Raw genomic sequence first — 17,529 nt, 5'->3', positions numbered from 1 at the left:
TTGTGTTTTAACAGTGTATAATTTCACTGAACAAATATCTTACAATAATTACAAATGTTCAATTAATTTAGTATTCTACATGCCAATAGGAATGTGTACCATTGTAAAAGAATGTTATTTTCAAAACACTTACATTTAAGTATCGATCAATTGTTTTTCCAACAAATACATGAAACAATATCACAGACAAATATTCCCAATCACAGACTGCAACGAACCAAGAACTATCAACAATAAATCACCATATCAATACAAAATGAACAAAAAATTAACAAAGCAGTTTAAACAGTATTGAAAATCTTTAAACCGACCACCTATAGAAACGATGTTGATACATATTGGATAAAAATCAAAATGAATTAATGGCATTATTTATTTACAAAGGGAAGTTGATTGTATAGCAGCTATAAGCTTGCTATTTAAATATAATTTGAATGCTTGAGATCAACAAAATACAGATTCCATTTGAAATAGAGGCTTTGCAATAATATGGTGAATTGTGTGATCAAAATGGAATACAACATTACACTAAACATGTACAAGAATCTCACACTTTAATCTTCTATCCCAAATCCGAAGACATCATTACTTTCAAACCAAGAGAGATCTTTGTCTTTCTGTGCTTCTCTGAAACTAGCCATCCTGTCCTTAGGACTGTTCTTGAAGAACTTGCCAGAGGACTTTACAGGCGCTTTCCTTGTTGAGGGGGTTTTGGTCTTGCTCTTGTCTTCCACTGTTTCCTCACTGACTGATGTCTTATCAGGTGTGTGGCTTGTTTTATGCTGAATAAAATGCATACACTATGTAAAACCAACTCCAACAGAACGTCATAGTATCGCCATTAAATAAATACCTGGTAAAATAGTAATTGAAAATAACAAATACCCACTCAATCACTCGTTTTTAGCATAGGTAAAACATTTTTTACTTTATGCTTTCTGGTGGTTTATAGAGAAATATCAGTGAAATAAAACTGATATTTATTGTTTCAAACAGTGAAAAGTAATAGTGAAAATTATCGATATCTTTCAAATCATTTTTTCGACGAAATGACGTCATTATACCAGTGAAAATCTCCGGTTAAACTCTTTTACAATGTAAATAACCGGTTATTAAAAGCATAACATAAAAGAATATTTGTTGGATTTGGTGGAATGTCGATTTTAATTCATTCGTGATCTTAGAAAATATACACTCGTTCAAAAAATTTTTTTTATGATCACTCGTGAAATAAAGTCAATATTCCACCAAATCCAACAAATATCCACTTTATATTAGTGAAATTAATCTTAAAATATTGTTATTTACAACTTTATAGATTTCTCAAAAAGACAAAAAGCTGAACATGAATTATTGAATAAATTGCCAAAGTTGAAGGACACATAACTCTGTAACAAATATTGTTACAAACATAAAAGTATAGTCTTTCTTTTCTATATAGTATAAACAACACTCCCATAAAATTTTGTTCTGATAGACAGAAAACTGTTTGCAATACAAACTTACATTTACAAAGATGAAAGTATCCAAAATGTGTCTAAGTTCAAAGGCACATAACTCTGCAAAAATATCCTGACATGCACAAAGCTAACAACTTGCAGATCTACATAGTATAATCAAATTATCTATAAAGTTTCATGTTGATTGACAGGGAACTGATAGATTAATTAACGAAACAAAGTATGCATGAACACTAATGTAAGTATTCAAAGTTTAAAACCGATCATTAAACTCTGGATAGAATACACAAACAGAACATCCTACATTTTCACTAAGTATAAAAACATATCTAAAAAGTTTTAGGCTGAAACACAAAAAACTTAAAGACTAGTTTGTGATACAAACACATGTTCTGCATGAGACTCCAACCGACTGACATGAGCTGCATGACAGATCCAACTGACCCACCCAAAGTGTAATTCAAGTAAACTTACACAAACTTCGTTTGTGGGAGTATAAATATACAAGTAAACAACAATATATAGCCATCGACAGAGGCCAACATTTTAAAATACATTATTTATATTTTGTATAGTTACTTTTGAAATACATAGGGATAAAGACATAGAAGATATTAATTAGTTTCCATGATAAACATCAAACTTTCTTTTTCTTGTATCACTGGATTATGGAACAAGAATAACTAGTAAGTGAAACACGTTAACACTGAGCATTATCTATAATTTTCACATTATTAATGTATCTCACTGTTATTTTTTATATCCCTGATATATTTGAATAACAGATATTTTCCAAGTAACCAAAGAACATAAAATTAATGCTATTTTTTTCTATAAATCAAACAAAAATGATAGGTTGTACTACTCACTCTTTTCTTCTCCGAGTCCTCATTGGGTGTGCGTGGGGTCCTATGCAAGGGCATAAGCACAGCAGAACTCTTGCATTCCGGAGTGCGAGGCTTGGGAGACTGCAGCACCAATACATGACTGCTCACACTCTTGTTCTTCTCAATCTGTACAACACAGGAACATCAACAAGTACCTGGTCATCATATGAGTTGCGTTCTGAGAAAACTCGGCTTAATGCATGTGCGTTAAGTGTCATCCCAAATTAGCTTGTGCAGTCCCGCACAGACTAATCAGGGACGACACTTTCCGCCTTAACAACTGCATTTTCGTGTAGAAGAGACTTCCTTTAAACAAAAAATACCATTAAAGTGGAAAGTGTCATCCCTGATTAGCCTGTGCAGACTGCAAAGGCTAATCTGGGATGACACTTTAAAGTTTACACACATGCATTAAGCCAAGTTTTCTCAGAACGCGACTCATATGAGCGTTGTTCAAAGAAAACTGGGCTTTATGCATATACGTGAAATGTCTTCCTAGATTAGGCTGTCTGAGTGTGACCCTGACATCTGATGTAGGTAGACAGGTTTAACACATGAAATGCCTTTTAATCTTAAAATATTATGCTAAATGACAACATTACGGTCAAAACAAAGCTGTTTCAAGGCAAAATTTTTTCTTTGAAATGTAACCTATGAGGTAGAGAGATCAGTGTAACACCTGTCTCGTCATCTTATAATGAATTGCAAAGTTATGGCCCTGACTTGGAATTTTCATGCAGTGCATGACCTAATTTGACTCTCTAAGTGTGACTTTTAGGTAGGGGAAATGTTATATACCACAATGCCGTATCCACATGGTTGTTATATATGGCAATTTATCTAACAATAGCATGATGAATTACACAGAAAAAGTCTCAACTGGCTGTTTTATTGCTAATTGAGATCTTTAAGTCTTAAGTGTGACCTTGACGTTTAAGAGATAAGTTTTAAACATGACTTGTCGTCTCATGCATGATTGCATTTAAGCAAAGTTTCTTTTTAATCCATCAATATATGGCAAAGTTACAATGAATACAGGGATTTACAAGCTTTTTATTACCAAATTTGACTTTTGAATTTTATGCTCAGGTGAACTTAAAATCATAAACAATGTTAAGTAATAAATCAAAGGGAAATATCCTGAAACATACTCGGAGCGGAAGCCATAAAATATACGTATGTTCACCCTAGAAGGATTGCACATATGTTTCGTAAAATTGAATCATTAGTGTCTGAGATTTTACACCTAAAAGAGGTATGAACAGACAGAAAGATTTTAAAAAGACAGACGGATGGACAGAACCAAGTGGGACAGAAATAATTGGTAGGAAAATGTGTTTCACGCAAACTCAATTCCATCAAAGTTTAAGTTTGAGTGGACCATCTTAAAAAAGACTATACGCACCTCCCATTCTTAAAGCATTGTAACAAGTTATCACAAAGAAAGGAAGGCATGCTATATACATCAATATCCATGACTTCAAAGTGGCAGGAATCTTCTGAGTTGGATGCCTCCTCCTCTTCCTTGGATGCAAACACCACCCTTCTCTTCTTGATGGCAGAGTTAGCAGACAAGGGCTGTAACGGCAAACACTTTGGTAATCACTAAATAGACTACGTATGTCTCTGGACTGAGTTGCTGAAATACTTAAAGACCAATGCAGCTAACAGCCTTTGATTTTTGTATGAATACATTTATTTATTTATAATATTACATCATTAAACTGTGAGTCTTATGTAAATTACTTGATATTATGAGATATTTTGAACATATTTGATAAGCCAGTTGCTTCAAGTATTATAGTTATTTACATCTAAAGATAATAGGCTGTTACCTAAATAATTGGGCAAAAAGATCTTGATTAATATCAGGAGGCCAAAAACAAAACACTAGCAGATGATTCCATATAAATTAAGATATTTTATATCCAAAATAAACTTTCTTACAATAATGACAGAGATGTAAATTACCACTCAACCATTTACCATGGCAACAAAAAACAAAGTTGGGCAAACAAAAAATTAAAGTAAATCACAGATGTGGCGAATGAGGTAAGAACAATTCTATTACCAAATCATTTAACCTATAATCCAGCACAATACAATGAGGCAAATTCCATGTTTAAAGAGGACTATAGCCTATTATTACTAGAACAGTATTTAACAAGGGACAAAATTGTCACAAAACCAGGTCAATTTGAAAAAAAAGTCTGATAAAGGGAGACAATTCAAAATGTGCATTGTTACTGATTGTTCCTAGTTACCCCCCTTGTGTCAAATTGAATCTATTTTCTCAAAGTGTGACCTTGATCTTGGAGATATGGACGTAATTCTTTTGCATGACACATCGTCCAATGATTGTGAACAAATGTACCGAGTAATTTTAAAATCTCTTCATGAATGACATAGTTATGGCCCAGACAAGATCATTTATGGCCATTTTTGACCTTTGAACTCAAAGTGTAATCTTGACGTTGCAGATATCAACATAATTCTTTCCCATGACACACCCTCCAATGATGGTGAACAAATGTGCCAAACAAGAGTGCCAAACAGTCACAAGATACGCCCGTTTGAAGGTTTTGGACACCATGCTAAATGCTTGAAATGCACTAAGTGACCTCTTGACCTACTTTTGACCCAGCATGACCCATTTTTAAACTTGACCTAGATATCATTTAGACACAACTTCTGACAAAATTTGGTGAAGATCGAATGAAAACTACCTTAATTAGAGAGCAGATACCATGCTAAATCCTTGAAATGCATTAAGTGACCCCATGACCTAGATTTTGACTAGGCATGACCCATATTAAACTTGACCTAGATATCATTTAGACACAACTTCTGACCAAAGTTGGAGAAGATCAGATGAAAACTACCTCAAATAGAGAGCGGACACCATGCTAAATCCTTGAAATGCACTAAATGAACTAGTTTTTGACCCAGCATGACCCATATTCAAACTTGACCTCGATATTGTCTAGATACAACTTCTGACAAAGTTTGGTGAAGATCAGATGAAAACTATTTGAATTAGAGAGCTGCTCCCGCTTGTGCGCCCGTCCCCCACTGCCAAGGGTGAAACTAAACTACTTCCAGTTTTGAAACAAGATGTGTTTGTGAAACACAATGTCCCCCTATATGACGTTTGACCTTGAAGGATGACCTTGACCTTGACCCTTCACCACTCAAAATGTGCAGCTCCATGAGATACACATGCATTTCAAATATAAAATTGCTAGCTTCAATATTGCAGAAGTGACATTACATGAGCAATTTTGAACCATATATTTGACCTTGAAGGATGACCTTGACCTTGACCTTTCACCACTCAAAATGTGCAGCTCCATGAGATACACATGCATGCCAAATATTAAGTTGCTATCTTCAATATTGCAAAAGTATTCATAAAATAAGCGATTATGGCCACATATATTTGACCTCTGACCTTGAAGGATGACCTTGACCTTGACCTTTAACCACTCAAAATGTGCAGCTCCATGAGATACACATGCATGCCAAATATCAAGTTGTTATCTTCAATATTGCAAAAGTACTAATAAAATCAGCGATTTTGTCCACATAATTTTGACCTCTGACCTTGAAGGATGACCTTGACCTTTCACCACTCAAAATGTGCAGCTCCATGAGATACACATGCATGCCAAATATCAAGTTGCTATCTTGAATATTGAAATACTGCAAAAGTGTACATTAAATGAGCGATTTTGACCCATATATTTGACCTTTGACCTTGAAGGATGACCTTGACCTTTCACCACTCAAAATGTGCAGCTCCATGAGATACATATGCATGCCAAATATCAAGTTGCTATCTTCAATATTGCAAAAGTTATTGCACATGTTAAAGTTGGCGCAAACCAACCAACCAACAAACCAACAGACCAACCAACCAACAGACCAACAGACAGGGCAAAAACAATATGTCCCCCACTACTATAGTGGGGGACATAAAAACGGGCGTATAATGATTTTAAAATCTCAAAATGAACGAAAAAGTTATGGCCCGGACCTTGAAAATTGACATCGACCTTGAGCATGTGTGACTGACTAACGCCTTATGCACATCATCTCAATTAAATTAACATTATCACCAAGTTGCATGTAAAAAATTTAATTTGTCTAGAGAATATGGAGGGGACATAAAAGAAGAAGCTCAAACATTTAACTTTAAAGGATAACCTTGACCCTAGCAGGCAAAGCCAGGACTGACTCATGCCAATTAGCAGATTGTGTTAATCACATGTATCTAAAAGAAATTTGACTGGACACAAACATAGAGACGCAAACCTTTGACTTTGAAGTAAGATTCTTGAGCCTGTTTAAGTGACTCATGACATCTGCACATCATAGACCTAAACATTTTAGTAAAGTTACAAAAAACATCCATCCAAGGCTTTATGATACGTGGAGGAACACACACATGGAGGCTCAAACCAATTGACCTTGAGGTACAACCTTCACCTTAAGCAGGGATGACAGACTCGTGCCTTATTGCACATTGTTTGTACGCTCTCAACATTTAGGCATGTTTGATAAAAATCTGTATATAGGATATAGGAGATATGGTGCAGACATGAAAGCGTTAACAAAAAATGATGAACAGTTGATAGGCATTTCTGTAATCCCCACTACCGCTTTGCAACTGGGGATAAACAAATGATACACCGTCAAACCTCACGCGAAAAATGCGGTTACCTACCAACAGTGGTCGGTCTAGATTCCCCCAAACAAAAATCATTCTATATTATACCTGAAATAAACCGTCACCTGGTTTTAGCGGCGAACGGCCAGTATATTTCACGCTGAAAGCCATTTTTCACATGTGTACAGCGGTCACAAGGCAGTCATTTTGAGGTGAAAAAAGTAAAAACTCCAATCAAATTTGCGCTGTTGTCTCTTAGCTCTGACGTCATTTTTTGCGACTACAGAATCTGAATGCGGTAGCTACCTTTGATATGATAAATGGGTACCACTGTGAGAAAAGGTTTGTGTTCCTGTGATAATTTTGGCAGAAACCAGACCTAATGACATTGCATGAGCGAGTTACAAAATCAATAGATCTTTATCGCAGAAGTTAGGAACAACAACACTTATCTACCGATAGTTGTTTTATAACACGTAATAAAAGGAAAAGTGATCGTCTATTTTGGCAAAACAGAAATTGAATTGTTACTTTAATAACAAACTTTCAGCATGTATGCAAGTGGTTTTCTTTTTTCACGTACAACTCTGTTTATTAAAGCAAATATGCTATTTATACTTTTTCGGACATGACCTCAAAGACACAAGCCGGCCATAATTAAACATACCTTCAGATAAACGTAATACAAATTGACGGATTTAAAACAATATTATTTTTGATAAATTCATAAGTTTAACAATAGATATGAATTAAAATCAATGTATAAGATATTTATTTGTATTATTCAATTGAAATAATTAATGTTAACATTTATACTTTTATCCAAAATGACCTTTTGTTGACATTACACTGTGTCCAAACATCTGGGTGGGGTAACAACCTTACAATAATACCAACAGACCAACAAACCAAAATGTGGTCATATGAGAACAGCAGTCACCTGTCTACAACTGGCACTTTAGTCATTGCTCTTGACTGACTTCTGTTATTAGGTTAGACTGTTTATAGTTTTTCTGCCATGAATATATTTTGTATTTAACACTCAATTAGGAGAAACCATATTAGCTACAAGGATTTTCTGTTTCTGCAACATACCAGTTTCCAAACAACTTTTTTTGTCAATACAAATGTTGTTGTTTGATTTTGACAGTTATTTTTATTATTTAAAAAAAACACACTGTTACATGACACAGGAAGTGATGCCAATGTCATATATTGTTTGGCAAATTTGTTTACTTTTCATAAAATATATTTTGGTTGTTTTGGTATTTTATTAGTACATTGCACAAAAAAAGTAATGCATACGCGGAATCTTACACAAGTATTTATGGGAAAGTGTACCAGTCTTGTTGATTGTGTCAGGAAGCAGGAGACTGCAGGCAGCGCCTCTTGTGCCATACGACTTTACACAACCATCTCAACTGATACAAGTTTTCATAACACCATACAGTATGATACTAAAGTAATATTAAGTAATATTCCATATGTATTATGGTTACAAACCTTGAGAATACTTCTCTGTGGTGTTTGTGCAATTGAAGGAGTATTGGGGACAAATGAAGATCGGGGTACATAGGGTGATTTAGGGACCAGGGGTGTCCTCGGAACTATGGGGGTCTTCGGCACTGATCTGAACACATGGTCCTCATCATCACCACCAGGTTTCTGTAGGAAAATATTACAAACGATGTACTTTTTTTTACATATAACAAGTTTGCCTCCATCAATGTTATTGGATATATTATTTTTATGCAAATCACTCCATCTGACAACCTCTCTACCAATGTTATTGCATACATTATTTTTAAGCTTCCACAGTTGACTGACCTTTATGTGTACATAATCGCAAAGAAGGAAAACTTGCTGCAATGATTTTTGGTAGAATTATGGCCATCTGTCTGTTTTCCACTATAGAATACATACTACTGGGTGAATCTCACTGATACTGTTACACTTGAATAACCTTACTGACCTTTTTTGATTTCAAATCAAACAGATACATTTAAACAAATAATTTCAATCAATAAGAAAAAAATAAAAAGTCAGATTGCTGGTGTTAGTGTAAAACTGTCAGTCAGACACTAACCTTGTTCTCCTTGTCCTGGTATGTGGGTAGTTTACTGGCATGTTTGGGTGTGACAGGCTGGTCACTTGTAGAGGAGCTGTCTTTGAAAGGGCTGGTCTGAACAACAGTTGAAGCCGTGTTCTTGATGAACATCTTTTCCAGCTGCTGTTGAAGTCCCTTCAGCTCTTCATCCTTATTAGTCCATGCAAAAATTGGCTTTATATCATTTGCGGCAAGAGTAGCTCCAGACCACCTTTGCTTTAGCTCAGTCTGGTCAGGAGCTACCCTGTTCACTATAGTCACACCAGGTTTCATGGTCTCATAGAGAACAACGTAGCTCATGACAACCCTGTGAAAATGCAAAGGCTGGACGGGAACTGCATGTGCTGAATGTAGCATAAAACCAATATCCCCATGGAGTGGCTGAATAATAAAGCTATAACTTATGGTTGAACTGCAGAGTATTTCTATGTCAAATTCATAATGATATACTAGGCATATAATTATTTTACTGTAATATTTATATAATACTGTCTTTCTATTGGTGACAGTTAAAGTAGATATTACAAACTCTTGGATACTTACACGGTTGTTGCTTATGACCAATAAATCTCCATTCATACCACCAAATCTTTACCTTGACCTTGCATTGTTTTAAAAAGAGGACATCCAATATTTACTTGGCCCATATGTTTCATTAGCAAATATGACTGGTATCAAAAACCTTGTCACCTTGAGCTAAAAAGTTATATCAGCCCTAATGCCTCTAAACCTAATTATCACAACACTTTATTTATCTAATAAAAGGCTATTTAACTAAGAAATGTTTGAAAAACATGTATGCAACCGTCCTATGTTGCATCAAAGTAGTCCATGTGGGTGGAAACCATTGTCAAGTTACAAGCCCATGTAGCCTTGACCTTATGACTTCAAATTTACCATGTGTCTTCCTTTCCACCCAAGCTACAATAATACCAATTTGCACTTTTTGTAGGTATATTTAAGATGTGCAGAAACAAATTTTCTGTTACAAGCCCCTGTCACCTTTACCTTTTACCTCATAATCAATAAGCTTTTTTTATCCTCTCAAGTAACCATCATTTACATGTAGATTATCAAAGGTGATAGTTTTCTCTAGATATCATGCACCAAATAAATTAATAAAACAAGCTATTCTGACCTTAACCTTTGACAGGGTGACGTCAAAATTAAAATGCATCTTGTTTCCCTCCCATTTTACCAACTATTCTTATTTGCATGATTGTTGGTAAAAGCTTTGGCAAAATATATTATTGAAAGAAATTTCTTGTTAAAAACCACTGCAAAATAGACCTTCGCCCTGTTGACCTCATAATAAATAGGCATCTTTTTTTTCTCCAAATTAACCTTATCATTAATTTGCATTATTAAAGTAACAGGTCAAAGTGTTTTCAGGATATTGCATGGAAAAAGGTGTGCCGACCAATTAAGCTATTGCCCTACCAACCAAAGGACAGGTGCAAAGCAGTTAACCCCAGCTACTTAGGAGAGGGGCATACTGACTTTATATTCATGTTTGAAGCAGATAAGACTGCTAATTGCTTAAATATCTACTACTAAATTGTGTCATGGTAACCAGCACTGTAGCAAGTTACCTTTTTCATGTTTTCTTTTTCCAACTCCTGAAGTTTGTTTTCTTTTTCACCAACATTCCTCTGCATGTTTTCCTTAAAAGACAAGAATGTGACAAATGAATTTTACCGTCAACAAAAAAAATAATTCACAATTCCTTACATTTAAACATGTAATAATTAAACATGCATATAAAATATTGGATAATATATAGTGGAAATTACATACTGATGTGATGTATAAAGGAAATTCACTATATAAACAACCATTATTATCTAATTTTATTGTTGAAACTTCGGAAATTATATCTCAAAGCAATGTCTACATTGTTCAAAACTAGAAAATGGGGTAAACATCACTGGATTGTGCAGATTCGCATAGAACACTAAAGTTACCATCTCATGTCCCGACACAGACACTGTCTTCCGTAATTGGTCAATCTCTGCCTGAAGTTTGGCAATCTTCTTGTCAGCCTTTGTAACAAACAATCATAAAAGTGATGCATTTAATCATAATATTAGAATTTTCCCATAAGTTTAAACTAATTGATAAGTAATTTATATTTTGAAAAAAAAAATACAATTAGCAGCTTCAAATTCAGTAAATACAACAGTATGTCTTAAAAAAGGGGGATCAACTGATGATATGGATATAAATATCAATTTTGAAGTCAACATTCTTTTAGATTTTGACACGGGTATCAAGATTTCAAATTTTTTTTCCATAAAATGACCCAGTGAGATAGTCTCCCACATTTTAGCACAAACTGCATGACCAAATTAACGAAGGGCAGTTACTCTAAAGGGCTTGGAGTACATTGGCTGATTATCAAACTTGACCTCTATTTAATGTCAACAAACATTTTCAGACAGTTTAATGTAGATTTTATGAAAACTGTAAGACAGTGGAAAGCTACCCGCCCATTAGCCAAGTGTTTTCGGGTATGTCCCGTCAAGTGACCAGAGTATTGATTTTTTTCTTCACTGAAGATCACTTAAATATTTTCAATAGCTTTTGCATTAGTAATTATGTCTACATTTTCTCAATTTATTTAGGAAAACTATTTACAGTATTACCTAAAAAGCAAACACTTTATTTCTGAATGTTATGCTTCTCATTATTCTTTTACTTATTACTTTTAAGGCTTTTTTTATACTTTGACTCTGTTCCAATGGATGTGTAAGATTTGGATTAAGAAAAAACATTCCAGTGCCATGTTGGAATGCAATAAATGTGCAGCAGATTTCCTACGTAATTGGTAGTGACTGCTGCTGGCCATACTAATTGGCAAAATGACTAGGACCATTATCTGTATGAGCCGTCTTAATCCGAGCAAAAACCGTGTGCAAATTGACCTTAACAGTCTGGTCTTAGAGGCACAGTCACAATTTGACAAGCAAATATGGCGTAATTGAAATATTGTCTTTAACATGTAAAAATGTCAAAGATTTACAATGGACAAGTGTTCTTAACCGGATTAATGATATGAATTAATTGCTTTCTTCTCCAATTATTCTGAAATGTCAATTTAAATGCATTGGAAAGGTGGTCTGGAAAACACTATGTCAAAATCAGAAAAGCAAAAATTTGAATTGAAAATGAACTGGATTTTAAAATAAGGTTCCAACCAAGCTGACTAGTACCTATGCCTAATGGATTTGATCAGGACCTATAGACCTTGTCTGATACTCACCTTGGCTCAATACAACTGAGGAGGCCAAAGTCATATGTATTAAAGAGGGAATGCATTTTTAAAATAATTACATGTAAACTTTACCAATTGACTTTAATTCATGTTACATTTTTGTGGGCATTAACAGTACTAATAACATATACTGCTGTTTGCCATCATTTTGATGATTTACATGATGAGCCATTCAATGTAAAATCAAATTAAACAAGTTAATTTAGTACCTACTCAAGTTTGTGAAGAATTATATTAGGAATTAAAATATTAATATTTCATCATTTAAAATTAAATTAGCATAAATATCAGTGATTTAAAACTGGTAATTTCAAACTGTGAAAAATAAGACTGAAAATCATTTATAATGTTTACTGTTTTAAAATGACATGCCGCTATTTTTGTGAAGCCACAATGTTATGATTACCTAGAAAGTTTCAACTCTAACTCTTTTAAGCAATTAATAAACAAGGAAACAATGAATAAAACAAAGAAATTTGAATGGATTCAGATTAGCGATTATTAATGCAGGAGTGATTATAGAAAATAAAAAGTTTCACTCGAGACTGGACAATTCGTGCGAATATTATTTTCTGTCATCACTTGTGAATAAAAATCAATAATCTACCAAAACTAAAAATATCCTCTATATTCCCTCAATATTTTGGCAAAGGGCCACATCCTTAATAGATGAAACAAAAAGATATGTGGTGTTAATTGCAAAGATGAGAGTTCAAAATAGAAAATTTTATAGAATTGCATGTAGTCTATTTTAAAACTAAATAATGCAAAATGTTCATTGCTTTTTTATCTAATTTATCCATCGTTAATCCATTATTTAATCAACTTTAAAAGAATATTGCAAATAAAGGTTATACAGTTTATTAGATCACCTCATTATCTTTCTTCTTCTTTAGAGCCTCCACCTGTGCCCTGACAGTGTCTAGCTCCTTCTGCTTGTCAGCCAGCATCTTGTCGTTGTCAGCCTTGTATCCCTCCATGATGTAGATCATCTCTGCACGCTGACCCTCACAGCTCCTCACTGCCTCCTCCTTCTCCCGGGCACACTGCTTGGCCAGGCTCTTCATTTCCTCTGCCTGGAATGCAAATGAACTTCTCTCTGGGAAAACTGGGCTACATGCATGTGCGTAAACATGGTGTCCCCAATTGGCACCGTCGCATACTGTCTAAGAGTCTCCTGCAGGTTCCCCTGACAGTCTGGGAGACTGTCTGGCATCGTCTTGAGTCTTTTGCTGGTGCCAAGACAGTCATGGCACCATCGCAGACTGTCTTGGAGTGTCCTGCTGGTGCCCTGACGGTCTGGGAGATTGTCTGGGACCGACTGGGAGTCTCCTACAGATGCCTGTGCTAAACAGGATTGATGCTTTCTGCTTTTCCTGTTATTTTCATCATTTAAGGAAGTCTTCAGCAAAAAGTTGTTGTATGTTAAGTCTATGATTGACTAAGCAGAACCTCCAAAATTCTGGTCAGCCTTAGACTTCAACTTTTCTCCCTGATATTGAAGTTAAAAATGTGTTTGAAGTTATTTTTGGTAAAGTAAATGGCAGGTAGAATGAGCCAAATAAAATGTGTAGTCAGCCAGTGATTAAATCTCTTCTGCTATGCACAATCTTCCTGTAATGAAAACATTTAATTGTTAGTATTTTACTTCTGCTATCAGGGCTAGTGCTCTACCTAATGAGCTAACTGGGCCACTTACATAGAAAATCTTGAAAAGGACTTAGGTTTTGTAGCGATACACACTATGATTCCCACAACCCCCAGGTGTACCTGCTTGTTAGCAGTTTCAGATTGGTGTGTGAGCCGCTCAAGGCCCTGCTCTAGTTCCGCCCTGCGGGTCTCCAGCTGTTCCAGCTCTCCCCTCAGCCTCTCCACCTCACTGTCTCTGCTCTCCTGCAGCTTACTGCTGGATGCCACCTTGCTCTTCAGGCTCTTGATCTGACAATAGGTATATGCATGCATGCAAGCCACATTTCTGGGCATTCTGGGCTTATTGCATGTGCCAGAAGTGTCATCCCAGATAAGCCTGTGCAGTCCGCAGTCTGGTCAGGAGCTAAGCTGTTTGCTTAAGAGTCACGCAAGGTTTCGTGGTCGGGAACAGTGTAGCTTCTGACTAGAATGCACTGATGCCGCATATGGCATAAGAATCTATATTTCTGTATTCTTAGTAAAACTGCTCACATTTTTCATGGGTAAGCTGTTTCACCAGTAGTTAAGGCAAATACTTATGCCAACAGACATCTTCTATAGTTTACTTGAGGTTGGTGCATAATGGGCTGTAAAAACTATATCATCTGATCATGCTAGGATTGGAACTAACAATCAACAGATGTAACTTATTGAGCTAGATAGCTCACATCTTATCAAAACACCCTTGTAAGCTTTTTTATTAAAGTAGGTCATGTAGAACAGAATTTATCCAAATTACATGTTCATTAAGATTTTAGAAATGTTGAATGTAAATCACAACATTAATTTTGATGCATCATTCATGTATTTTGAGTTTCATATATTCTAAACTAACATCTGCCAACTACACCCTTTTAAAGGTCTGGGTTCGATTGATCAAGTTTGATAATTAAAAGATTATTGAGTTAGAGACCGGACAACATTAATTTGGCAAATTTTGATTTATTCAAGCACAATAATTCACAAGAGTGTCAAGGGTTCTGAAAAGTTATTGTACTTGGGAACAGTGTTATGCTGACAAATATGTTGACAAAGTGTGATTATGATATAATAACAACTAGTTGTGTTAATAGACGAACATCGTTCTCCTTGAAACCACCCACCACAGCTTCATCTATAATACTGCATTAAAAACAAAACTTGCAGAAATACATGTAAGTAAAAATTCTCACAATCTTACAAACATGTCTGTTAACAAATTACTTCAGACTTAAACTTTGTTGGAAAAAAAATTCACAGACATATAGATCTGAATTTGATTATTAACAAATCTTCCTATATGTTTTTATACTTTTACTAAAATATGGGATAATAGATCCTATTTTTAAAATGATATGGGTTATTTATACCTCTTTTTCCAAATCTTTGATCTGCTTGTTTTTGGTTGAGATGTCAGATTTTAGGGACTTATTTTTGCTTTCAAGGTCAGTCATTGCCTTCTCCTTGTTCACCAAGCGGCCCTGCAAGGCTTCGTCCTGAAACAGAATTACTTATAACACTTAAAGGGACATACCAACTGCTAGCATATAATAATACAAATGTATTATCCCAAATACAATTAAATTCTAGAATGTGTTCATTGGCGAAAATGTTTTGCAGAAGAATAATAAATAGTTAATAATAAGTAGATGTGAAATCATGTAAATTATGTGTTTGTGGATGAACACAATCGACCATTGATCTTTAGTTTAAAAAAAAAAGATTCAGAAAAAAATCTGATGTTTGCGCTTAACAAGATTGTTAGCCCATGTGTAACAGTCGTATTAAAAACTTCAACATCTTGATACATAAAAGATTGCAGCTGCTGTACAACTGTTTTGCATGGGTTATATTAAGTAACAAGAAATGTGTTTGTCGGAAACACTATGTCCCCTTCTGCGCCGCTTTGAAATTTATTAATTTTTTCCTTTGACCTTGAAGGATGACCTTGACCTTGAACTTCTACCACTCAATATGTGCAGATTCATGAACGCCGCTTTGAAAAAAAAAAAGTTTTTTTTACCTTTGATTTTGAAAGATGACCTTGACCTTGAAAAATGACCTTGACCTTGAACTTCCACCACTCAAAATGTGCAGCTTCATGAGAACGCCGCTTTGGAGATTTATAAAAAAAATTACCTTGAAGGATGACCTTGACCTTGAATTTCCACCACTCAAAATGTGCAGCTTCATGAGATACACATGCATGCCAAATATCAAGTTGCTATCTTCAATATTGAAAAATGTGTTTGTCCCCTTCTGCGCCGCTTTGAATTTTGAATTTTTATTTTTACCTTTGACCTTGAAGGATGACCTTGACCTTTCACCACTCAAAATGTGTGGCTCCATGAGATACACATGCATGCCAAATATCAAGTTGGTACCTTTAATATTGCCAAAGTATTCATAAAATGAGCGATTTTGGCCACATATACTTGACCTCTGACCTTGAAGGATGACCTTGACCTTTCACCACTCAAAATGTGCAGCTCCATGAGATACACATGCATGCCAAATATCAAGTTTTTATGTTCAATATTGCCAAAGTATTCATAAAATGAGCGAATTTGGCCACATATATTTGACCTCTGACCTTGAAGGATGACCTTGACCTTTCACCACTCAAAATGTGCGGCTCCATGAGATACACATGCATGCCAAATATCAAGTTGCTATCTTCAATATTGCAAAAGTATTCATAAAATGAGCGATTTTGGCCATATATATTTGACCTCTGACTTTGAAGGATGACCTTGACCTTTCACCACTCAAAATGTGCAGCTCCATGAGATACACATGCATGCCAAATATCAAGTTGCTATCTTGAATATTGAACAAGTTATTGCAAATGTTAAAGTTGGAGCAAACAGACCAACGTACAGACCAACAGACAGGGCAAAAACAATATGTCCCCCACTATAGTGGGTGGGGGACATAAAAAGATTTTAAGTAAAGCAAATCAGAACAAGAAGTACTATAATCAGAAAGTATATATTTTTTAAAGGGGCTTTAGATGATATAATGGCTGTACAGTGGCCTGTTTTTCTTCAATCAGAGTCTGGTTGTTCTCCTTGAGCAGTGCCATCTCTGATGTCAGCCCTTCAATCTCATCCCTGAAGCAAAACATGGGAAAAATAGTCTGTGGTGAGAAAACATCAGTATGACTGTATTGATGGGTATGCCTGGTATTGGACATGATCATTTGACAATATATTTGTCTGTGATGGTAATTTAACCATTTAATCCTTTCCCACTCAGAGGCAAAGTAAAAATGGCTATGTGCAAACAGCATAAAACCAGAACAGCCTGCGAGTAACTCGCAGTCTGTTCAGGTTTAATGCTGTTTGCTGCTCATCAGTATCTTAGGGTTGGAAATAAGCCTTAAAAACTTGAATCTAGTAAGAAAGGTCTTAAATTAAAATCAACTTTTGAAGTGACTGCACATAAAAATATGTATCTAAGTG

General features: G+C 35.2%; 1 protein-coding gene across 2 annotated transcripts; it reads right to left on the bottom strand.

Annotated features, from left to right (window-relative positions):
• On the bottom strand, positions 1 to 17,259 carry LOC127853092 (neurofilament medium polypeptide-like). 2 transcript variants are annotated; one of them, XM_052387290.1, is made up of 11 exons: positions 17,097 to 17,259; positions 15,436 to 15,561; positions 14,168 to 14,335; positions 13,270 to 13,473; positions 11,088 to 11,165; positions 10,716 to 10,787; positions 9,103 to 9,273; positions 8,520 to 8,681; positions 3,812 to 3,925; positions 2,330 to 2,473; positions 1 to 782 (listed from the first exon to the last, which is right to left on the bottom strand). In XM_052387290.1, exons 1-11 carry the CDS (start codon positions 17,190 to 17,192, stop codon positions 555 to 557), a joined length of 1,563 nt encoding a protein of 520 aa, XP_052243250.1. In that variant the 5' UTR covers positions 17,193 to 17,259; the 3' UTR covers positions 1 to 554. The 2 variants fall into 2 exon arrangements, with proteins under 2 accessions (XP_052243250.1, XP_052243251.1); XM_052387291.1 differs by having other exon boundaries at positions 2,330 to 2,428.
• Between the last annotated feature and the right edge of the window lie 270 nt (positions 17,260 to 17,529).

The sequence above is a fragment of the Dreissena polymorpha genome, chromosome 12 (genome assembly GCF_020536995.1).
Source record: "Dreissena polymorpha isolate Duluth1 chromosome 12, UMN_Dpol_1.0, whole genome shotgun sequence".
Lineage (NCBI taxonomy): Eukaryota > Metazoa > Mollusca > Bivalvia > Myida > Dreissenidae > Dreissena > Dreissena polymorpha.
This window is presented reverse-complemented; position numbering and strand designations above follow the sequence as displayed.

Bases quoted from the DNA above. Each gene is read 5' to 3' on its own strand.
- LOC127853092 (XM_052387290.1), bottom strand. From the start codon at position 17,192: ATGTTTTGCTTCAGGGATGAGATTGAAGGGCTGACATCAGAGATGGCA. The intron at 15,562-17,096 runs GTACAGCCATTA...ATTCTGTTTCAG, and splicing joins TTGAAGAAAAACAGGCCACT to GACGAAGCCTTGCAGGGCCG. The intron at 13,474-14,167 runs GTACACCTGGGG...TTTGCATTCCAG, and splicing joins CTGAAACTGCTAACAAGCAG to GCAGAGGAAATGAAGAGCCT.